Source organism: Capronia epimyces (genome assembly GCF_000585565.1).
Source record: "Capronia epimyces CBS 606.96 chromosome Unknown aczIQ-supercont1.4, whole genome shotgun sequence".
Lineage (NCBI taxonomy): Eukaryota > Fungi > Ascomycota > Eurotiomycetes > Chaetothyriales > Herpotrichiellaceae > Capronia > Capronia epimyces.
This window is the reverse complement of record NW_006912907.1, coordinates 2,886,353-2,906,992: the sequence shown is the minus strand read 5'-3', so window position 1 is coordinate 2,906,992 and position 20,640 is coordinate 2,886,353. Positions and strand designations below refer to the sequence as shown.

At 53.3% G+C, this 20,640-nt stretch overlaps 5 protein-coding genes across 5 annotated transcripts; 3 read left to right on the top strand and 2 right to left on the bottom strand.

Annotated features, from left to right (window-relative positions):
* Positions 1-1,691: 1,691 nt before the first annotated feature.
* On the bottom strand, positions 1,692-2,867 carry A1O3_05683 (uncharacterized protein; the record flags this gene model as incomplete). Its single annotated transcript, XM_007735803.1, has 1 exon — positions 1,692-2,867. The coding sequence occupies one exon, from the start codon at positions 2,865-2,867 to the stop codon at positions 1,692-1,694; it is 1,176 nt and encodes a 391-aa protein (XP_007733993.1).
* A 408-nt stretch (positions 2,868-3,275) lies between these two features.
* On the bottom strand, positions 3,276-4,485 carry A1O3_05682 (uncharacterized protein; the record flags this gene model as incomplete). The annotated part of the gene is made up of 5 exons (XM_007735802.1): positions 3,276-3,526; positions 3,582-3,751; positions 3,839-4,010; positions 4,076-4,232; positions 4,288-4,485. The coding sequence occupies 5 exons, from the start codon at positions 4,483-4,485 to the stop codon at positions 3,276-3,278; spliced, it is 948 nt and encodes a 315-aa protein (XP_007733992.1).
* A 499-nt stretch (positions 4,486-4,984) lies between these two features.
* Positions 4,985-7,346, top strand: A1O3_05681 (uncharacterized protein; the record flags this gene model as incomplete). Its single annotated transcript, XM_007735801.1, has 3 exons — positions 4,985-5,579; positions 5,631-5,803; positions 5,862-7,346. 3 exons carry the CDS (start codon positions 4,985-4,987, stop codon positions 7,344-7,346), a joined length of 2,253 nt encoding a protein of 750 aa, XP_007733991.1.
* Positions 7,347-8,027: 681 nt separating this feature from the next.
* On the top strand, positions 8,028-10,292 carry A1O3_05680 (uncharacterized protein; the record flags this gene model as incomplete). Its single annotated transcript, XM_007735800.1, has 2 exons — positions 8,028-8,565; positions 8,620-10,292. The coding sequence occupies 2 exons, from the start codon at positions 8,028-8,030 to the stop codon at positions 10,290-10,292; spliced, it is 2,211 nt and encodes a 736-aa protein (XP_007733990.1).
* A 6,789-nt stretch (positions 10,293-17,081) lies between these two features.
* On the top strand, positions 17,082-19,375 carry A1O3_05679 (uncharacterized protein; the record flags this gene model as incomplete). Its single annotated transcript, XM_007735799.1, has 3 exons — positions 17,082-17,187; positions 17,360-17,458; positions 17,523-19,375. The coding sequence occupies 3 exons, from the start codon at positions 17,082-17,084 to the stop codon at positions 19,373-19,375; spliced, it is 2,058 nt and encodes a 685-aa protein (XP_007733989.1).
* Between the last annotated feature and the right edge of the window lie 1,265 nt (positions 19,376-20,640).

The following is a 20,640-nucleotide window of genomic DNA, read 5'->3' as shown; positions in this document are numbered from 1 at the left end:
CCATACTTACTACAGATCCACTTCCACTTGCGGTGCTGGGACCTGACCTCAAGAAGTGTATCCGTATCCGTACCTTACTTTGTATCCGTACGGTTTACCCACGAGCAATCCGTTTAGCATGTGTTCAGCGTTCAGCGTTCACCATTCACCGCCGGAGTTACGGTACTACTATGTACGAATGCTCTGTCCTATGTACTCTGTACTATGTACCTAGGTGCCCACCTACACTGCCCAGCGTGCCCAGCCTGACATGGGCTCCGAGTCTTGGGTTTGTACTCGTACTGTAGCTGAGTAATACGCCCGATCCTACAGGCCCAGGCCACAACTGACCTAGACGAGACGAGCGAAACGACGTATATTATAATTCTTAGGCCCTCGGCCTTGTGGGCAGCACCACGCCAATGGTGACAATGCTTGGGTTACAGCACCGGCACCACTATACGGATACTAGGTATCCTACCTTACTCGTGGGATCGTTCTAGATGCCCGTGCCGTGTTTGTGTTCGTGCGTTCTGGGCATGAGGTATATTGCTTACCACCCGTATTAATTAAGGTATTCTTTCGTCTCTGGGCATCGTCTGCCCAGGTGCCCAGTGTCCAGTGTCCGTACTTCTAGTTGGGTCCTCCGAAAGTTTTTTTTCCGCTGGCATCTGGCATCTGGCATCGGCTTGTAACTCAATTGATTCACTTCAAATTCTAGCTAATGTTTGGTTTCTTGGTTTCTTGGTCTTTTGGTCATTCTACGTTATAATAATACAGTGTTCCCATCGTGTGGATTGCCTCTACCTGAAAGTTGGGACGGGGTGTTCGATTTTTGGTGTGCTGGTTCACTAGGAGTACATCCAAAACTGCCGCCGTCGCCGCCGCCAAAACGTCATTGTGGCAAGTGACAAACGAACCAAATTTGTATCAACACAAAGGGGGACAAATTGTTTGCTGCAAGCGGCGACAAGCACGCGGATTCAATACAACATACGTCTCTAACAGTCGTTCGCGGGTCTGGCTTTCGGCAACAAAGACAAAGACCAAGACGGGACTGCGCAGATCTGGCTGACTGGCAAACACTTTCACAATCACCAGAACCTCTTCCAGTGCTGGGCTGGCCTGCGAGGTGCAACTACTAATAGCAAGGACATGGGCCAGCTTGTCTTCCACTTTCTCAGCAGAGTCAGAATCCGGTCCCAATCCTGTCCACGGATCAACGAACCATCCCACAGCCAGAGGCAACAGCGCAACGGTTGAATCTGCTCAAATAGCCCTCAAAGACGTCCCACGCCGACCTGATAGGAGACACCATCGTTCTCACCACTCCACGCAGAGACGACTGATCTTCAGGTCTTGAGATTTCCATCTCATGTGCATCTATTACACATATCACTGGGGCTGCTGCCCTGGTACCGCCCGGCCAGCTCCATATTACGTGCATTCCTTGTGCGACCAAGCAACAAGACGGAAATCTGCCGTGACCGAGTCAGACCAGATACCATCGACCAAGAAATGCAAGGTCGTGCACGACATCCTTGATGGAGCGGAATCTGACGAGCCATGTCCGAAGTGCGGGTGAGGATTGGCTCATGCTTTTGAGATTGGGCGATGTGCTGACTGTGACACTTAGGACGAAACCAGAAAACTGTGATCAATAATGTCTTATGAGATGATGAGGTCGTATGGGCTGGGAGTTGTTCAAGCTATCAAGCTACAGCAGGGGTCGGAATTGCATTTTGCTTGCCATCTGCGGAGTCCGAGAGTTTTGGTGACGATGTCATTGGTATTGTTCGCTGTTTGGATGCAACGGAGTTGATAGAGGGCGACGGGGATTGCAATGCTTTTTCTTCTTGTATGAGTCTCTGGACAACCGCATTGAGACTGTTCACTTCCCCTTCCCATGTGTGGCCACTTCCAGCCCACCTGATCTTACAGCTCGAATCAACCAGGTAGACGTATCCAACCTGAGAATTGAGCAGGCCCATCGCATCTCGGACATCATCGCTCAGTCCACGGCGGATATCGCGGGGCAGTTTGATCATGAAATAGCGGCCCCAGCGTTCCTCAGGGACCAGCTTCCTCAGTCGTCCACTAAATAGCTTGACGAGGAAAGATCGTGCCCAGTCTCCTTGCATGTTGATGTCGACTCGTTGGACCAGGCCGTTACTGTCTGCAATTATTTGCTGTAACTGCGGATTCTGTTTCTCGCTGATAAACGTGTCGACCTGCTCTTCGGCCCACTGTCCCGACTGCATGCCGACGATAGAGATCTTGCCCATGAGGATGGGAGTGGTGTCTCTCCCGCCATCTGGCCCGTCTCCTCCTTTTGACAGGGTCTGACCCCAGATGTTCGGGAAGTACAGTGCCTTTTCTCTCTTGAACAGCCTATCGTTGGAGATAAAGCTTTTGCCTTTCCAATGGTCTACTCGACGCCATTCCTGGAAGTAGGGACGGAAAAATGACCGCAGGTATACCCGCCGCCGCTCCAGAGCTTTCTGGTAGCTTGTGAAGTCGGCTTTTTTCTCTTGGACGGTTCGGCGATCGACGGGACTGTTCTGACCGGGACGCGGAGGGTACGTGAGACCGAGTGGCCGTGCTAAGACAGAGGGTGTGAATTTCTCGCCTTTCTCCCCTTTGGGAATGGGAATTCTCGAAATGGCGGAGAGACCCTCAGGATTCCGATCCAGGCCTACATAGAGAGGAATAGTTGGCTTCGAACCGCCAGGCCCAGGCTTGGATGGAAGAGCGGGCTTCGAGGGAGAAGTCGAGGTGGAAGCATGCCGGAGGTTGCGTAGAGACAACTTTTGGGCGCGGTACAAGCATCGACTGTGAGGGCGGACTGCAAGGGAGACAAAGAGTTGGACTATTTCTCCGCGCGACATGTTTGGGGCAAACAACTTTATGGATTCGAATCCCATTGAACTGCTGCGGAGGTCTAGTAATGGTAGTACCCGGCAGGACGTAGTAGTATGTACCTGTACATTTAAATATGGCTTGGCGATGTAAGGACATCGAGGGACGGCTTAGGAGGCCTGCAAGCCGCCGCTTTAAAGCGCCACGCACTCTCTTCCTCACCTTACCTTGGAACTCGCTCTTGTCCCTCCTACCCTCATCGAGGATGTTTGGTCCGGTCCCAGACAAGGAAACCCTATTGCCGGGCAAGGCGGCGACAACACATTGCGTAGATTTGGCATCGCAACCATCAGTATCAACCTGGCACTTTCCTGGATCCGACATCTGCCTAAGAAACAGATTGGTGGCCGCTGAAAGAATGCGATTCACTTCTCGATCTAGTTTTCTCCGTCCCTTTTTTTCACAAAATCCGTCCGAAAATCTAACCCGGCGTCGCTCCTGACGGCGCCAAATAGGGAAGAGGAATCTAAAGCGCGACCGCCATGATCCTCCGAGTATTGCTTGGCTTTGTTGAGATTTTCGAGGACGACATGGGCCACCCCAAGTTTTACGCCAACATTCTGTGCGCAAGACAAACCATGGCCAACATCCTTCAACGCCAGGTTGAGGTCGGAGTAAGGGGCTTGATCTGAACACGAATCAGACAGAATTGCCTATAGGTAGGATCGACGACAAGGACGTACCTTTCCCCGGACAATATACGCCTGTGGTCATTCGTCGGGAATCTGAATAAGCCAGTGCTCCAAAATTCTGCTCTATCAGATCTTCCAAGATGTTCGATCCTAGGCCGGTTTTATCTGCAAAGACGTGTGCTTCTGCAACGATCTCCATAATGCCTGCGATCATGAAATTTCTTTCCGAGACCAACACCGTTAGCTCGCTGCGGGCGTGAAGATGATGACCGGGGGTTTCACGAAGCATAGGTGGCTCTAGAACTTACCCAAGAGTTTTCAGTAAGGTGGCTTTCTGGGGTTCTCGGGAAACGACCATGACATTCCTCGCAATCACACCTTTCAGGAGGGGACTGATTACGCGAATGGCGTCGTCGGGGCCGGCCACTGCTATGAGAAGCTGGCCTGCTTCGGCCATGGGCGTGGCGCCAAAGACAGGTGCTATCATAGCGAGGCAGGTATGTGAGTCAATGTCTCGGATGCAGAGCTGCTAGTACTGTACTTACCAGAGACGAATTGCGCGTCGACGGCACTCAACTTGGCTGCCATGGATTTCGTTGTGTCGGGATGCACAGTGGTTGTGTCGACTATGATTTTACCGGTCAAATGGCCACAGGATGCGATTTGTTGTATTATACTTTCCAGAGCCGCATCGTCACTCAGCTGTCATCCTTCGCATGAGCACTTCATGGCCGCGCAGGTCCGATCTGACACTAACCGACGTGAAAATAATATCGCTCTCGTCCACCAAGTGAGCAACCGAGTCGCATGGAAATGCCCCCAAGGCCTGCAGCGACTTGCCGCGCACAGCTGTGCGATTGAAGAAACGAAGAGGGTCCTTGCTGCAACACTTTTTCTGCAGATTTTGTGCCATGGCGTTTCCCATGCTTCCCAGACCTAGATGAATCAGAGCCATTCAGCATACAAAGGTTGACTCAGCTCACCTATCCAGCCAAGTCTGGCACTCCGTCCATCTACTACTGCCATGACTATGTTGGAAGTCTCCACGTCCTGGAAGTCGATGCTCTATTGTCTGTAGTAAAAGAGGAGGGCAGATTTGGTAATGATACTCCCTGCCTCCAGATGCTTGAGCCTTGTCAGATGCAGCATTGACATCAGCCTAAGGGTGAGCATAGGGCGGCGTTGTCCATGTCCCCAAATGGGTGAGCTCGCCAGTGATTTACTTCGCCTTGGCGTCACCTGACCTGGCGCAGATATCGTGTCGCGGCTTCAATGGTCACCCAGAGACCGCGTTGCGTTGTCCCACCACCCCGCTTCTTTGTTCAGTGAATGAAAGAAAAGTTACTTTCTTGTGAATCCTTCAAACCTTACATGCTTGCTGCGCGTCCTATCACCATGAACTTTGCTCTTGTCTTAGGATCTAATCATAATGCAAACAAACTCTTTCAGCCACAATGGCATCCACTCAGGAAAAGGTTGAAAAGGACAGATTCTTCCGCGATTTGTATCTTCTTGACTCTCTGGATGAAGATCTGCCAGACAGTGAGGTTGACTCACCCATCAAACCGGTCAAGGAGTCCACGCGACGACCGGAGCGGACCCTGACCCCGACCCCACATGAGGGTACGAAGCAGGTTGCAGGCAAGAGCAAGTCTCACGACCAGGATCCAGGGCCCATACCTAGGGCTACCGAAGCAGTGACCTCCAACTCGAAGAAATCCAAAACGCCTCTTCCCTTCGCCCCAGTAAAGGGACAGACACAGACACTCGTTGAGAAGAGAAAGCGTGTCGATGCCACAGAGCTCAAGCCTCGGGCCCGGCATTCAGAGACAGTGCTCAGCAGGATAGGGGCAGCCCCTAATATAAAGAGAGTTAAAGCATCTTCGCCTGTCAACGTCGATGCAGCAGACCACAACAGCAAGAATGCCAGGGAAAGGCACAAGCATGTGACGGACCTGTCCAACATCAAGCAGCGCAAGCGCCAACTGGGCAGCAAGAAGCTGCCGCCGGTACCCACCGAGCAACAAATGTTCAGGGGCTTGACATTCTGTGTGTATATTCATGACCCTCGTGAGTGTGTTGCGCTGATATCGCTGGCAGTCTTCGTACCAAACAATGACATTTGTCAGGCACGCCGGTTTCGGATCCACAAAGCCATCCAGTATGGTGCTGCTTGGGCGAATGAGTGGTGCAATGAGGTGACTCATATCATCGTCTGTGAGAACCTCGATGTAAAAGAGGCCTCGAAAGAGTTTGCATACAAAGAGATTCCGGTAGGTTCACAAAGGCGTCCACCAAGGGCAATATCCCCGTGCTAACAGGTGCTAATAGAACCATCCATCTCTCGTCAACGTCAACTGGCTCATCGAGTGTTTATCCCGCAAGATCGTTTGTGAGACACATTGGAACCGTTTTCAAGTACCTGGTTTCGAATCAGGGAAGGCCGTGATGGGGCAACCAAGCCCCAAGGACTCCCGCCCTGAGTTAGGACATAGGCCTAGGAGTGACGCAACCCGGCTTAGGGTAGCCGAGGAACCAGCTAGACGCTCCGAAAGGCATCATTTTGCCGTTCCGACTCCAGAAGAGGAGGAGATCGCTCGGCTGAACGAGGAAACCAGATCAGAAGACGAACTCGACAACGCGATCAAGGACGTACGGAGCATTGGGAGCCTGCCACTAGATCTGAGCGTCGATGAGAACGCAAAGTCTCTGAGTGATGAATCTGAGATTGATCAGACACTGGCCATCCTCCCTGGCGATGGCAAGGCTCGAAAAGGCAACTCGCGAATCATGTGCATGGCAAAGCACGATGGCAGCAATGATGACAATCCCAACGCGCAGACCATCGATAAACTGCTGAAAATGGCAGATTATTATGCTGCCACGGGAGATCAATGGCGGACCAGAGCATACCGTCAGGCGGTCACAGCTCTGCGGAAACAAACCCAAGTCATCCGCACTAAGCAAGAGGCATTGGCGCTGCGAGGGATCGGCGAGAGAATAGCAGAGAAGATCCAAGAGATCGTCTCGACCGGAAGACTCCAACGACTTGACAACGCTCAGATGGATTCTCGTGACAAGATTCTCCGGTTGTTTATGGGTATCTACCAAGTCGGGTATCCCACTGCTTCGAGATGGATTGCCGAGGGGCATCGTACGCTGGAAGATCTGTACCAAAAAGTTGATCTAAACCGGAACCAGCGCATTGGCATTGAGCACTATGATGATTTTCAGCAGCGAATCCCTCGCGCAGAAGTCGCTCAGCATGCTGCAATAGTCAAGAAGGAGCTCGAAGCCGCCGACGCTGGATTGCAGATGATCATTGGAGGATCATACCGTAGAGGCAGCGCAGATTGTGGGGACATCGACATCCTTATCTTCAAAAAGCACGCAGGCCTCGACCACATTCGTACCTTGATGATGGGCACAGTCATCCCGAGGCTGACGGAGCAAGGGTTCCTGAAAGTCGCTCTTGCCTCTTCACATCATGAAGATTCGGGATCTAAATGGCATGGAGCATCTGCGCTGCAGGGCTCAAAGGTATGGCGTCGGATTGATCTTCTCTTTGTGCCGTGGGCGGAACTTGGAGCCGCCTTGATCTATTTCACTGGCAATGAGTATTTCAATCGGAGCTTGAGGCTGCATGCGAGTAGGAAACAGATGAGGCTGAATCAGCATGGCTTGTATGCGGATGTCATGAGAGGACCGGGACGAGAACGCTTGGCCGATGGAAGGCTGCTCGAGGGACATGATGAGAAACGGATCTTTGAAGTTCTGGGCGTGACATATCGACCGCCGGAGCACAGGAATCCCTAGGATGCCTTCTGATCGGGAGCAAGTAGCACAACGTCGACGAACATTTCATGCAATTGGGGTTGAGGCTGGAGCTGGCAACGAACGCAGAGTCGAGACAGGCTGTAAAGATACTCAGTACTCCGTACTCGTATGAAGTAGCAACAGGAATAAGCTGCCCTTGAACTTGAAGTCGGTGCCTTTCCCAAACTTGCTAAGCTGAAATGGTCGAGTCTGGGCGGGAAGCCACTGCGGGCCACGGTGCGATCCGCCCACCAATCATGCTGTGGATTGAGATTCTCACCGCCCAGCTTCGAGCCACCGCCTGGCCGGGTGTAAAATACTGCCTGTCCAAATTCTGACCTTCAGCCAGGTTGGATGGTTGGATATACGACAGTGGGAAGACTCTTGCACTGTCTTTGGATTCACTGTAAAGGGATTCTGGTGCACGCCCTCCCATAATCACGCAGGCCGTGGTTTGGGCCTGGCGCCCTCCTGCTGGGCCTGTCTTCACTAATCCTTCACTTTACCGCGCGCGTGCGCACACCTCACTTCGCGAACCTCACTTCACCGCGCGACCACCTCGTTCTCCCAATTCGACAATCAAGCGCCAGCGCCGAAGACATTGTCTGTAAGTTCTCCTTATACCAGTAGTCGAACTGGAACGTTACTAACCGCATCATAATGTGTATAGACTCTATCGCCATGGGGCGCAGACCGAACCCAGTCATCGCCCAATACTTTGAGCGTGGGCCTAAGCTCGGGGATGCCTCCAACCGCTATGAACACACCTGCAAGAAATGTGGTGCCCATTTTGCCAAAGGGCGTATTGAGGGGCTCACGTCTCATCTGACCAGAAAATGCCCTTCTATTACTGTCCCTGAGAGGACCCAGATCGTGATGCAGATTCACAACCTCACCGATCTGAATGCTGAATCAGAGGGAAACTCTGCAGAAGACAGCAGTCAAGAACAATCAGCTAACCGTGACAATGAGCCATCATCGCAGAACAGTCAGCAGACCTTCAATGGTCTTAATGTTCTGGCAGAGGCGTCGCGCCAAGTGGGTGGAAATGCACATAACAACTCTGGCTATACCCCAGCAGACCAGGCTCACCTCGAAGCGGATCTCCAAGTTTCACCGCATAACCATGCGCAGGGTGTGCCAGTTGACCCGCAGCTCGACACTGAGGCATTCCCGGACCACTTTCTCAATGAGGACGACATGGGCGCCAGAAGCAATGGTGAGCACAACTGTCCCGTAAATGTTTGATCACTCTTTTACTAACCCGAGACAGGCTTCACAACGACTACTGCACCTAGTCTTCCGGCATTGTACCCTTTTGTGAACAATGGTCCACCAGTAACTCAGGACGGGCTTGCTGCTCCCACTTCTACCAGCACTCATCCACCAGACCTTAGCAGCATCGCTGCCACTGCGAATGAAACTCTTGCCAGTCAATTGATTGTTGATGATGAAATCAACATGGCGCATGACGAAACTTCTTCAGCGCTTCTGAACGGTCTCCAGGACCATGCTCTTTCACAAGGTCAACCACCGGCGATGTGGTCAGCCACCCTGCCAGGAACGCAGTCTTTGGACGCATCTAGCACTTTCGCACACTTGCCCCAAACTTTCCCGCAAGCTGCGGCCACAGCTAGACCCCGTGTCCTCCTACCTGCAATACCTCCTCAGGCAGACCCTAATGCTCGACCAACCCATTTTGTTGCAGAGTCTGGTACTTTGGCCAAACCCCAGAAGCCCAAGGTGCGAGGCAGATTTGGTGAAGAACGTCGCAAGGAAGTTCGTGAGCTACGCAAGCTTGGTGCTTGTATGCGTTGCCGCATGCTCAAGAAAGTCTGTTCTCAAGAGACACCTTGTCAAACTTGTGCTGCTGTGGAGACACCTCGACTCTGGAAGCAGTCCTGTGTCCGTACCAAGCTTGTGGAAGCGTTCCCACTCTATACCCCTCTTCTTTATGGTGTCTTTGCCCATAACAAAATCAGCGCGCTGAAGACTTGGTCATCTCTCGAGGGCTTGGAGGTTCGCCTTGTGGCCTGGCATATGCCAGAGAAGAAGCTCAATCTGAAGGCTCAGAGCACCAGGATGAAGCGCTCCAAGAATGTACAGCCGCCTGCCAGCATGGAGGGACAAGTCATCTTCGTCATCAATACAGACGACCACCTTCACAACAATGTTGAACACTACATCCAGGAGATGCGTGCTCGAGTTGCGGGCCGGGAGACATCCGAAGTGATTAGGTCGACTTTGGCGCTGGCACAGGCCATGGTGGATGAGCAGCAGATCAATAGATCGACGGACAAGAACGATAATCTCCTCGCCGATGTCGTTGAGCTCTGGACAGCCACAGTCATGCTCGCTGACCTGGAATTCCAACCAAGCTTTCTGCTGGAAGGTGATGCCACTCACGACGACCTGTTGCTCGAGGGCGATACATACCGCTGTGCTCGCAAAATCATGACTTTACAGCTTCAATCCAGTATTGAAAAGCGGGCGAATAAACTGGGCCGGGTAGTCATGAACCACCTTGAACAACGGGTGCTCGAACGCAATCGCAACCAAAGTGTCGAGACTGCCTTGGTGGCATTCATCATGCTCAACTGTGCAGAGCGCATGTGTTGGCTGTTCCGTTACTGGTCGGACGACAATAGAAGAGCAAATGCATGGCCTCTCCGACTTCCGGCCGGGGAATATGCAGACAAAGGCGAACGCTTTGCGGAGGTCATCCACCTACTTCTCAGCCTCAGACAGTTGGAACCTACCATCGTTGTCGACCCGGTCTCTGGATTCTTTGTTCCTCGCGATCCCAAAAACACCGCTCTGGCCATGTGGCTCTCTCATGTTGGATTCACCAGAGAGTGGATGACGCAGAGCACAAATACCGTGTTTGATGCCACCAACTTCAGATCTTTGGACGGAAGCTTGTGCGCTCGTCTCCTCCAAGGTTAGCACCGACAGCGATGGGGCCACATGATCACGCTTAGGGCGGCAAAGTCCACAATCACAGGACACCAGAATCAGACAACTTGCCAGCTGAGGTTGGCAGAAGGATGTAAGAGTTTACAATGATGGTGGCAGTGGGATAGAGCTGGACGCAGGTACAAAAGGAGCTGGACGCAGATACAGAAGGAGCTGGATGCAAGCACACAGGACGGAAAAGACCTGGATACTGCGGGCAGGGGAGATGGCATCGAATTGCTTTTGCCAGTCCTGCGATGTGCTGTAGATTCTACCTTGGCACTGGTGACAGTCCTCAGTCCTGGTTACATACCCTAGGCAGAGGTATCATATGGGCTATTGAACTCGATACCACGGCTGTCACTCATGCAGCCTAGAGTATTCCAAGGCCCAAGGCGCCCCCTTGCTCCCCCTTTTACAGAGCACAAACCACAAAATGGAAATGGCAAGCCGCGACAAGAACAACAAGTCGAGTCGCGCGACCAAGCCACCGTTGTACATGGGTGTCACGGAAAGTGATATCGCCGCCCTCATACTCACACCCACACCCACATCCACACCCACATTCGCTCACGCTCTCCAGGCCTGCTGCACATCAAAAGCAAGGGCTTAGGCCGGCAGGGGCAGGTCGATGGCGATGATGGCGATGATACCGAGCCTCCTCGGTCCGGTCAGACTTGTTCCCCGTCCTCTTCTTCCCCTTCTCCTGTTGACTCGCATCGCAGTCGCGTACGTACGTAGTGGTGGTGGGTAAGACAAACCCGACAACTGGAAACCTGGAACACGCCATGCCATGCCAGTACTCCGTACTTCGTACATGAGGCAGGACCAGTTAGTTGGCCGTCAGTACCTTACCCTGTGTGTACGGAGTACGGATACTGGCCCCTGATATAGAATGGCATGGGAAATTATCCACCTGTCTCCGAGTCCAGCACCACAGGTTGGCCAACCTTCAAGTGCCAACATACAGTACGGGTACATGTCCATTACCTTGGGATGAATAGGTCCAGAACAGAAAAAGGGCCGCACAAGGTCGCCGTAGGACCACCACCAGATGATCATCACGATCGATCGATCGCGTCACACCGGTATAATAACCAATGCACGGTTGTGGCCCGAGTAAAGTAATACGACGGGTGCGGATGCGAGTGCGGATGCGGATGCGGATGCGGATACTGGTTTTCTGTCTGGTACAGCCATAGCTGAGGGTATTTAGCATATTTGGCATGCCAGTGTAGCAGTGTAGTAGCCAGACAGCTGTAAAGAATGAATGCTTAATTACCTACCTGCCTAGTACTCCGTTTATAGATTCACGCGGGGAAGATCAAGAGATAAAAGGCCTGATGTGATATCAATTAGGTATAATTACCTACGATTACTACGGTGTACGAGTACAAATACCACCTCAGCCCCAACCCCAACCCAAACCGCAATCACGCTCACCACCACCACCACCACCGGACGATCTTGCAGGTAGGTAGGTGTACGGATACAGTACTACGATGGACGGGGACGGGTTCGGGGTGCAAATCACCTCGTCTCCTGTGCACCTACGAGCCTACGAGTACGAACGTACGGATACGGGATGCCGTTGATGCACGTCACCGTCACCGTACCGTACCTCAGGTACCTGGTACGTGGCTGGCAACAGGCTACTACTCGTACTCGTACAGGCTACAGCACCGTCGATGAACTGCTGCGAGAGCGGCTCGCATCGATCTTGCCCGACGTGCCACCGCGGCCGCAAGCCGCAGGGACAGGGCTTAGGGGCTAAGACTAGGGTCTGAGACGGCGGGCGAGGGGAGACTCGGAGAGGGGAGACTCAGAGAGGGAGAGGGTGTGAGTGTGAGTGTGCGCGTGCGCATGCGGGCGTGGGCCGGTGGGTGTCTGTCGTTGCACCTAGATCCCTGAAACTCCTCCATGTTACCTGAGAAGTCATCATCTGGTCAACCTATAGGTAATTAGCCTGAGCCCATGTCTCTTAGCCCTGTTCCATTCCTGCACCGGCGCACAGAGTACGAGTACGGAGTATATTGTCGATCCCTAGCCCCTAAGCCCCTCGCCCCCGCCCCTCGCAGGTTCAACACCATCTCGTGGACATTTGGAGACAATGGCGGTGGCGGCCAACGCTCTTGTACTGTACGAGTATTTCCCGCAGACACAGACACCGACACAGACACAGATGGCATGACATGTATCCGTACAAAGGGGTTGGTCAGCTGCATGTTGTCTGCCCCCAGCGAGTCAGGGATGCACCATTGCACAGCCACAGCCTCACAAGCCTCGTCAACAACCGAGACCGAGAAAGAAATCCTCGAGCATCAAACCGTTCCGGGTAGCGCCACACTCACACCGCACGACCCGACCCCGAGTACGGGTACGGGAGTACCGAGTATTCTGTACCCTGCACTCTGTAGAGTACGGAGTAGAAGAGACGGCTAAGGCATGGATACAGGTGCAGTGAGCCAGGGGCGGGCCGAACAGCATCCCAAGGCCTTGGGCAAGCCAAAGTGCACAATATTAAATAGGTATGTGTACTCGTACTGTACGGATACTATGAGTAGTGTCCGTACTGAGTGAGACCCACGTACGAGTACAGTACACACTGCTTATCAGGCCGCCCAGGTAACAAAAAACAATGTACCCGTACATACTCCCTGCTCCGAACTCCATGATCGAGACCAGAAGTCGTGCTCACCACCGGGAGACTAACTAGGTAGCCAGACACCCCTGTCCCATGAGCTAAGGACCCGTCAGTCACCACGCGGTCGACACATGATGCTCGAGCATGCGCGGTAATTCCAGAGCATCCGTCGTCCGTACTCCGTACCTACACATACCACATACCAACAAAGCGAGAGTCCCATATTGGACTATGCCGAAGCAAAGCCGACAGGAGTACGGATATACCGAGTATCCGTAGCTGTATGTCTAATACCATCTCGGTCGTTCGTCCATGGCGTCTACACCACAACACCTCATGGCTCGGCAGGTAGCGTGCATCACTGGCTGCTGCTTACATAGGTACAAGAATGAAAGCTGGTAGAGGGCTGGAAAACAAGGCCAACAACCGTTGTCCGTGCGCATTGCATTGCAAACGCGAGCAGTTTATGCTACGATGCCGGAGCATCCGATTCATTGTTATTCATCGTCTTGCCAGCATTATTTCCTGCCGAGTGGAGCCCGTTTGAGGGGAGGCTAGTATCACACGGAGAACAGTACCGAGTATAGAGAGGGCAATGTGCCTTCTAGGTGTTATAGGCTGCCTGTGTCGAAGCGACTCGAGCCACGTTCGTCCTGAGAGAAAGACGACTTGCCATATCTGTTGAATTTGTTCGCCGAAAGGTATGCCTGCATCCTGATGCCACGCCATACCGAATTCCTTCTGTTCATGTCAAGCTTGGTAGGATCAGTCTCCACATTGTCTCAGCAAAATCCAAATCAATCGAACGCCTACCGATCACGAAGAACAGGCTTTGGCATGGGTGGTCTGGCCAGATGATTCATCTCTCCAGTGCCCGAGTCAAACGGCACACCGCGGGATGGGCAATGTTGGCGCCTGGTGCGTACGAGGCTCACCAGGCAAGGTTGGTGGTCCCCTCCAACCACGAGACCAAGGGTGAATGGTCCAGGCTATGAGTGGTCATGGGAGTAAACCGTGGACGCTCGGACCCATGATCTGCTGAGTTCCTTGTCCACTTCAGCTTGAATGGTAGATGCTAGATGCTCAGATGCAAGCCGCTTCCCATCTCTCCCGTCTCTCTTTCCCCGCGCTGGCGCATTCTCCAGTCAACAGCGCTTGTAGGAGTGCCAATAAACAACTGCCTTGCAGGTCTGATGCGAGAGTGGTGTTGTGTCGAAATGGTTAGCAGCTCGCGAAAACGACAAAACAAGTTAACCTGAAGCGGCCGGCCTTCACGGGTAGATCGAAAGACAGCACCGAGTGCAACAGTGGATCAGGCTCGCGTGGAGAAAAAGATGGCTTAACATACACTAAGTCGTGATCAGGGCCCATGCCGCGCTGGCCGAGGCGTTCAATGGTTGGTATGGACCGGGGGTGGACGACCGTCGACGAGGGGCTGAATGAAAGGAATCAGGTTATGGTGAATCAACGGACCACTCAGATTGTAGCAAGGGTCTTGCCGGACTGAGAGTGTCTCCAATCCTAAAGCATTCACCCGTGCCTCAGGCTTGAAGCAGCTGGTCATCAGATGCCTTGGAACGGAGCCATGCTCTTAGTGGTAGGCTCTCTCTCTAGTAGGGCAAGCGGTATTCTCGATGAGGGGGGTGTGGAGGACTAGAGCAGCACGTAACGTAGTGCTCTGGCTGGCCATGGCCAATCACATCAGCTGGCGGATGCTCGCTATTTGTCGAGGGCGCAGTCTGCGCGTAGCGAAATGGGAGTCCGGTCGATTCTGCGGTTGAGGTCGCGAAGCTTTGCGGCTTGGGGAAATTGTCTATATCGCGACAGATTCGAGGACACGACGTGGGAAGCTCAGTAGTAGTCGAGAGGACTCTGATTAGGGCATGGCGAATGGATTAGGACCAGGTTGCGGGTTGCGATGACCAACGAAGATGAACCCATGGATAGACATTTCCGCCACTGAGCAGGGATGCCCATGTGAGGGTGGAGCAGATGACCTGTTGAAGAAAGTCATGTCAGCGGTAGTGCGGGTGGCAGCCTAAGGGCGATGAGAGGCACCAATGCAATTGGTTAGACCTGGTATTGGCGGACTGAGGATATGTCCACCGAGATGAGGAAGGGAGTGATGATGCGGAAGACTCGACGGAGAATAGCCAGCGATGCAGAACTGATACAGAGGAGGGAGTAAGAAAGGAAGAAAGAATTACAGTACTCCGTACCTAAGGTAGGGACCTATAACAAATCTAGACCCCGCACAACAGGGAAAGGTCACCTTGAAGGTCGGATCGTCGCCGAAGCCTGTAACTGTAGAGCCACCGTTAAGCAGCTCGAACTCGAAGGGGTTTGACTATAAGACGCCTGTAACATAGGTGTAGCCACCTACCATAGGCGGCAGCCTTACTTGACAGCCCAAGGGCTTAGGAGGCCCCTTAGCCCAGTATTGCTGTAACCAAGCACTGCAGGAGGACAAAGCTCTAACAAGGTGATGCCGCTCTGTCGCTCTGTCATTCTTATGCTCTGTACTCGTGATCGCTCCTCAAGGGTGGAGGTACCAGGTCGTTGTTTACTCCCCAGTCCCCTGTCGATTGAAGAGCCTGCGTGCTATGCCTACAGTCTGTCATTCCAAACCATATCTTGCATGTTCTGTTCAACACGATCAACTTTCAAGAACCAGAACCAGAACCATGACGATCAGCACAAGACGCAAGACAGGATACCTCGTTAGCCAACTGGTTGACAGGCCCCATATCTGACCCATATCTGACACACTTATGCCTGTTAGATCCCTCTCCTCACCCAGAACCACGCTGCCGAATTGACCGATTCGACGGCGACGCGAACAGTAATCACTATCACGCACCAAACCCCCGTTCTGTCCAGCGCCGGTGTCCACTAGCTGAGCGCCCAAGTGTGCGGCTGCAGCTTGGTTCGTCCACCCATCCACGGCCAGTTCCCTCTTTTCTGCTGCACATCTCCTGCGAGGCTCCCATCACTCCTCCAATAACTCGATCACTTTTCTCAAAGAAACTCAATGCCTCTATAACTGGCCCGCTTCTACCCTTTCACAACAGTACCAAATACCTGGGGCCAGCGCTGTGGCTCCATCCGACTCTCACACGCATAACATACTCTGTACACAAAACGGGTACCACTTGATCGCCTCTAAGGAGGCCAGCGATCCACCGGCAGCTTGCTGCCCACCTCTCTCGCTAGCGGGTCTTTCCCGGGTGCAGCCTGTCGTGGGCTTCTCTGCCAGCCTGCCTGGACATTCAACTGCTGCCGCAGTCGCCATCTTTAGCATCATCAGAAAGCATACGACTCTGTACGGCCTCTATCGCAAAAATACCACCAGAATCTTTGATAGCATCGTCAACAACAGTCCGTCTCTTACATGCGCGGCAGCTTGACCATTGTCGCCTCTTCCTCCTCGTCCGCCCGTCACGGTCGTTATCGCCACCACTAACGATTTGACTGGTGTCGCTTCAGCCGCCAGTTCCTCGGCAAAATCGTCATTTCTCACAGCCCCAGTTTTCTCTTCGTTAATTACCTATTGACCGACCGACCAGACACCAAGTAGTAGCGAGGAAACAAGAGCGAGGGAAAAATAAGACCACACATACCTGGGCTTGCATCTGCAAGCCAAAGTCCATCTCCCGCACTTTTGCCCTCTCACACTTCCGCCGCAACCCACAGCTCTCACTACTAAATCTGTGTGCTCTCATCAGCCGCGCACCCACCAGACAGGCATAACAGGCCACGACCAACAAGCGCCTCTTCTGCATCCTAGGTTACCCCCGAGCTGCCAGCTGCAACCTTCACTCTCCTCCACCCTACCGCCTATCCGCCATCGCGAGTGGTCCAGCTTCCCCCCCGTCATCCTCGCTACCGCTGCACGCCGACACGCTTTTTGCTCCACGCCCTCTACGAGTCTCTGTCGCACCTTGATAACCCTCTTGTAGCACGACTGCTCGAAAGGCGAGGAACTTATCAGACGCAGGCACCCTCCCCGGTCTTTGGGTCACCCAGCTTTGTGCTGCAGTGCAGCTCCCTGGCGTGCTGATGCGAAGCCCGCGCATCACCAATACCACCACCACAACCACCACCACCACCATCTCCTCTCCCTCTCCAGCCCTAGAATGTCCATCTACCCGCCGACTCGTCAGCCTACAACTGCTCTGAATGGTGTCGGCGACATGAGTGATGGTTCAGGCACCATCAATCCTGCGGCTCTGAACGCTAGTGGTACGTATTCTCCATTGGTGCGCCATCCTAACCATTCGAGAGGCCGCCGGGCCTATGGTCAGCATGCAGAGTCATTAGCACATGGAGCGCATCAACATCATCACATCTCTATGATATCTGCTCGTAAAGTCTTTGTCGCGTTCCTTGACTAACAAGGTGGCGTGTGTAACAGGAGGGCTAATACAGTCGTCCGCCGAATCCGCCCCGCGAGGCATCAAAAGAAGCAGATCGCCTGAGCAATATGGCGAATATCAACACGTCGAAGAAGAAGGTCAGTCGGGCAATCTTGAAACAGGACACAAGACGTAGACTTGAAGTCTGACGCGTACGCATAGGTCCCCGCAAACGTGGTCGGCCGTCAAAGACGCCACGAACCTCTGGAGACTACAGCTCTCACATTGAATCCCTTCCGACGCCTTCCAGCCAGACATCACCCGATCTAACCCAAACACCGAAGACCCAGCAAGCCGGTCAACATCTATCGGCGACCCCGGCCCAAGCCTCACCGCCGCGGACAATACCGAAATCGACGATCAAAGCTCTGCCGACGGTCCGAGATCACACGAGCGATGTTCTTCAACCAGAAGGAGACGAATATGTACCCCGCGAGTATGACGAAGCGGGTGAGAAAAAGGTGGATTCTTTGGGATATCTTCAAGGCGGGCGAGAGTATAAGATTAGGACTTTTACTCTCCCCGGGAGAGGTCAGAAGTTGTTCATGTTGGCCACCGAATGCGCGCGACAGCTTCAGTATCGCGATTCATACCTATTGTTCAATAAGAACCGGTCACTATACAAGATTATCGCGAGTGTCAAAGAGAAGGAGGAACTCGTCAATCAGGAGATCCTGCCATATTCTTACCGATCACGTCAGATTGCGGTTGTCACTGCCCGTTCGATGTTTCGCCAGTTTGGCAGTCGCGTTATCAAGGACGGGCGGAGAGTCCGGGATGACTACTGGGAAGCAAAGGCCATCAAACAAGGGTTCACCGAGCAAGACGCTGCAGGCGAGAAGCGACCTGGAGCTGCCAAAGCCCGGGAGGCAGCAGCTCAAGATCAACTAAATGCGAGGACCCATGTGGCTGCCAGCTACGGTGATATTGTCTACAGCAACGGACCCGCGTATGGCGCAGTCCAACCACCTGCTCTGCATTCAGGAGTCGCGTCTACTATGGCTCAGTTGACATCATTCGACGCGGCTTATGACTCCAGGTACAAAGACATCCCCCGCCCCAGGCAGGATATCACAGGCCCGCCTTATCAAGATATCACGCGTCCAAGCAGTGATGTTGAACTTGCAAGTCAAGCCGGCCACGCTGCTGAGTTCAGCAAGAGCATCAACCAGCAAAATCGCTATCGGCGTGGTCTTGTGGAGGACTACTGGCGCAGGCCACACGACCCGCCTGCGACGCCGCCACCGGCAGAACCTGAAGCACCGACTACTGGTCATCCCTTCTCGTCCCCGCGCTTCAACACCAGCGACCTGCCGTCTACTCAAGCGAACACACTATCGCATCAAGCTCAGCCATCCCAGTCGTCGATGAACCCTCCCTCATTCCCCCACCAGCAACCGCCTATCCAATCACCTGTTCGGCAACCGAGTCTACAGCAAACGTTCGCACGTGACAGCTCTCAATATACGCCTCAACATCCCCAGTTCCAAAGATCACCCTCTAATCTATCGCTTCCGCAGTCTGCGTCCCAACAACACCAAATGCCTTTTGGCGGCGGTGCCTTCTCACCCCATGGGATTGGTCAGCAGCCGCCACCACCGCAGAACTGGGGTGCTCCTCCACCGCAACCTCATCAATCCCCTGCTTTGCATCGCATGAGTACACCTCAGTTCTCTCCTAATCTTTCGCAAAGCCAGATCCCTTCTCCTCTGCCAGGTGGTACTCATCCTAGCCCCTCACCTCACCCACCCCAGATGCAACCACCGCAGATGCCGATGCTTCCTCACCAAGGGAGCTCTGGGGTCATGGGGGGCCAGCAGCTTTACGGGCCTGGGGCAGGACTCCAGGCGATGAATGCTGCAGGTTACGGTTCCATGGGCATGGGTCAACGGCCAATGTATGGAATGGGAGCCCAGAACCAGTTCATGCCGCCCAACCCTCCGCATGGGCAAGGCTGGGCCGGACCACAAAACCAACCTCAGGGAGGAGGACAGTGGAATCAAGGTTTTCAGTGATCCGACTTAGCAGAGTCGGAAAGTTGGGACGGAGGCTTTTGTCCCTGATTCGATCTGCAGCTGGTCGAGCAGGTCCAACTTTCTTCAATGTTTGTCATTTCAGGGCTTCTGACGGCGCCTGGACCACAGAACAGCGCAAGGCACCAACATATACAACTAATGTGCTGCTTTCTTGCATGGCATGAACAGCCGGGTTATTGCATAGCGAAGGGGGTCCATGGGTATATGCTGCTTAATCGTTGAGAGCATGCATGGGAGGAGCATAGTGAGACGTGTTGGATGACCGCTGGTTGCACCCGTGGTAGGTAGTTGAAGACTGAGCATTTTCTACGGGGGTCTCTTTGCATTTGATTCCTCTTTGTCTCGGCCATGTTCTCATCTCTGTTTCATTTCGGGATCGGTACAGAGCGGTGTTGGGTTTCGGTGAAGTTGGGTTGCACTGGCGCATTGCTCGGTCCTTTTCCTGTTTTCTTACGTGAGTGATTGTTGTTGGATTCTTGTACATTAGGTGTTCCTGACATCTTCTGTGGACCTATTCCTTATCTGTTTACACATTGGATTTGGGCCATTGACTTGCTTAAGGGATACGTATGAAGGAACGCATTCAAGTTGGGTCAGATGGAGAACACATAGTATAATGGGAATTTGAAGGGGCCACTAATGATGGAATATGGTCGAGGACAATCTTCACTGCTGTTGCCGATTCAATGCGCGCCTGTTTTTCTTTTTCTTACTGTTGCCCTGGTCTCCCGACAGAATAAGGGTAAGCCGGTTGAGAGGTCGGCCTCAATCGAACACTCCTTGTTTGGTTACCTTCAGACCGCACTGTCGCATCCTCAGGCGCGCTCCGACCAAGCAAGATATCAAAGACCTCGTCCATGTCTCGTCTTTGAGCGACGGAGTTCTTGGAATTCAGGGTGACTGCCGGCCACTCTGTGCATTTCAGGGAAACCTCTGGGCCTTGTGATTGCCTTAAGCCGGAAATACCCCATTCCCTTTTACTGCATCTGCGCATGGCGTCTCTTGTGGGGCACGCCAAAGATTAAGCAACCCTGCCCCGATGGTGGCTAGGCCGGACTTTCTTCTTTGGCCGAGATCCACGTCGATGCAGAACGGTGGACAGAGTGGAAAGATAGCTGGTTATGTCGATACGAGAACTGGGGGACCGACGATGCCAACACAGAAGTCAGGGCGTGAGGAATTCGAGGGAGCTGCAGCTGTCAATTGACCCTGCATTTAAAGGGCCTTTCCTGTTTTCGCCTCGT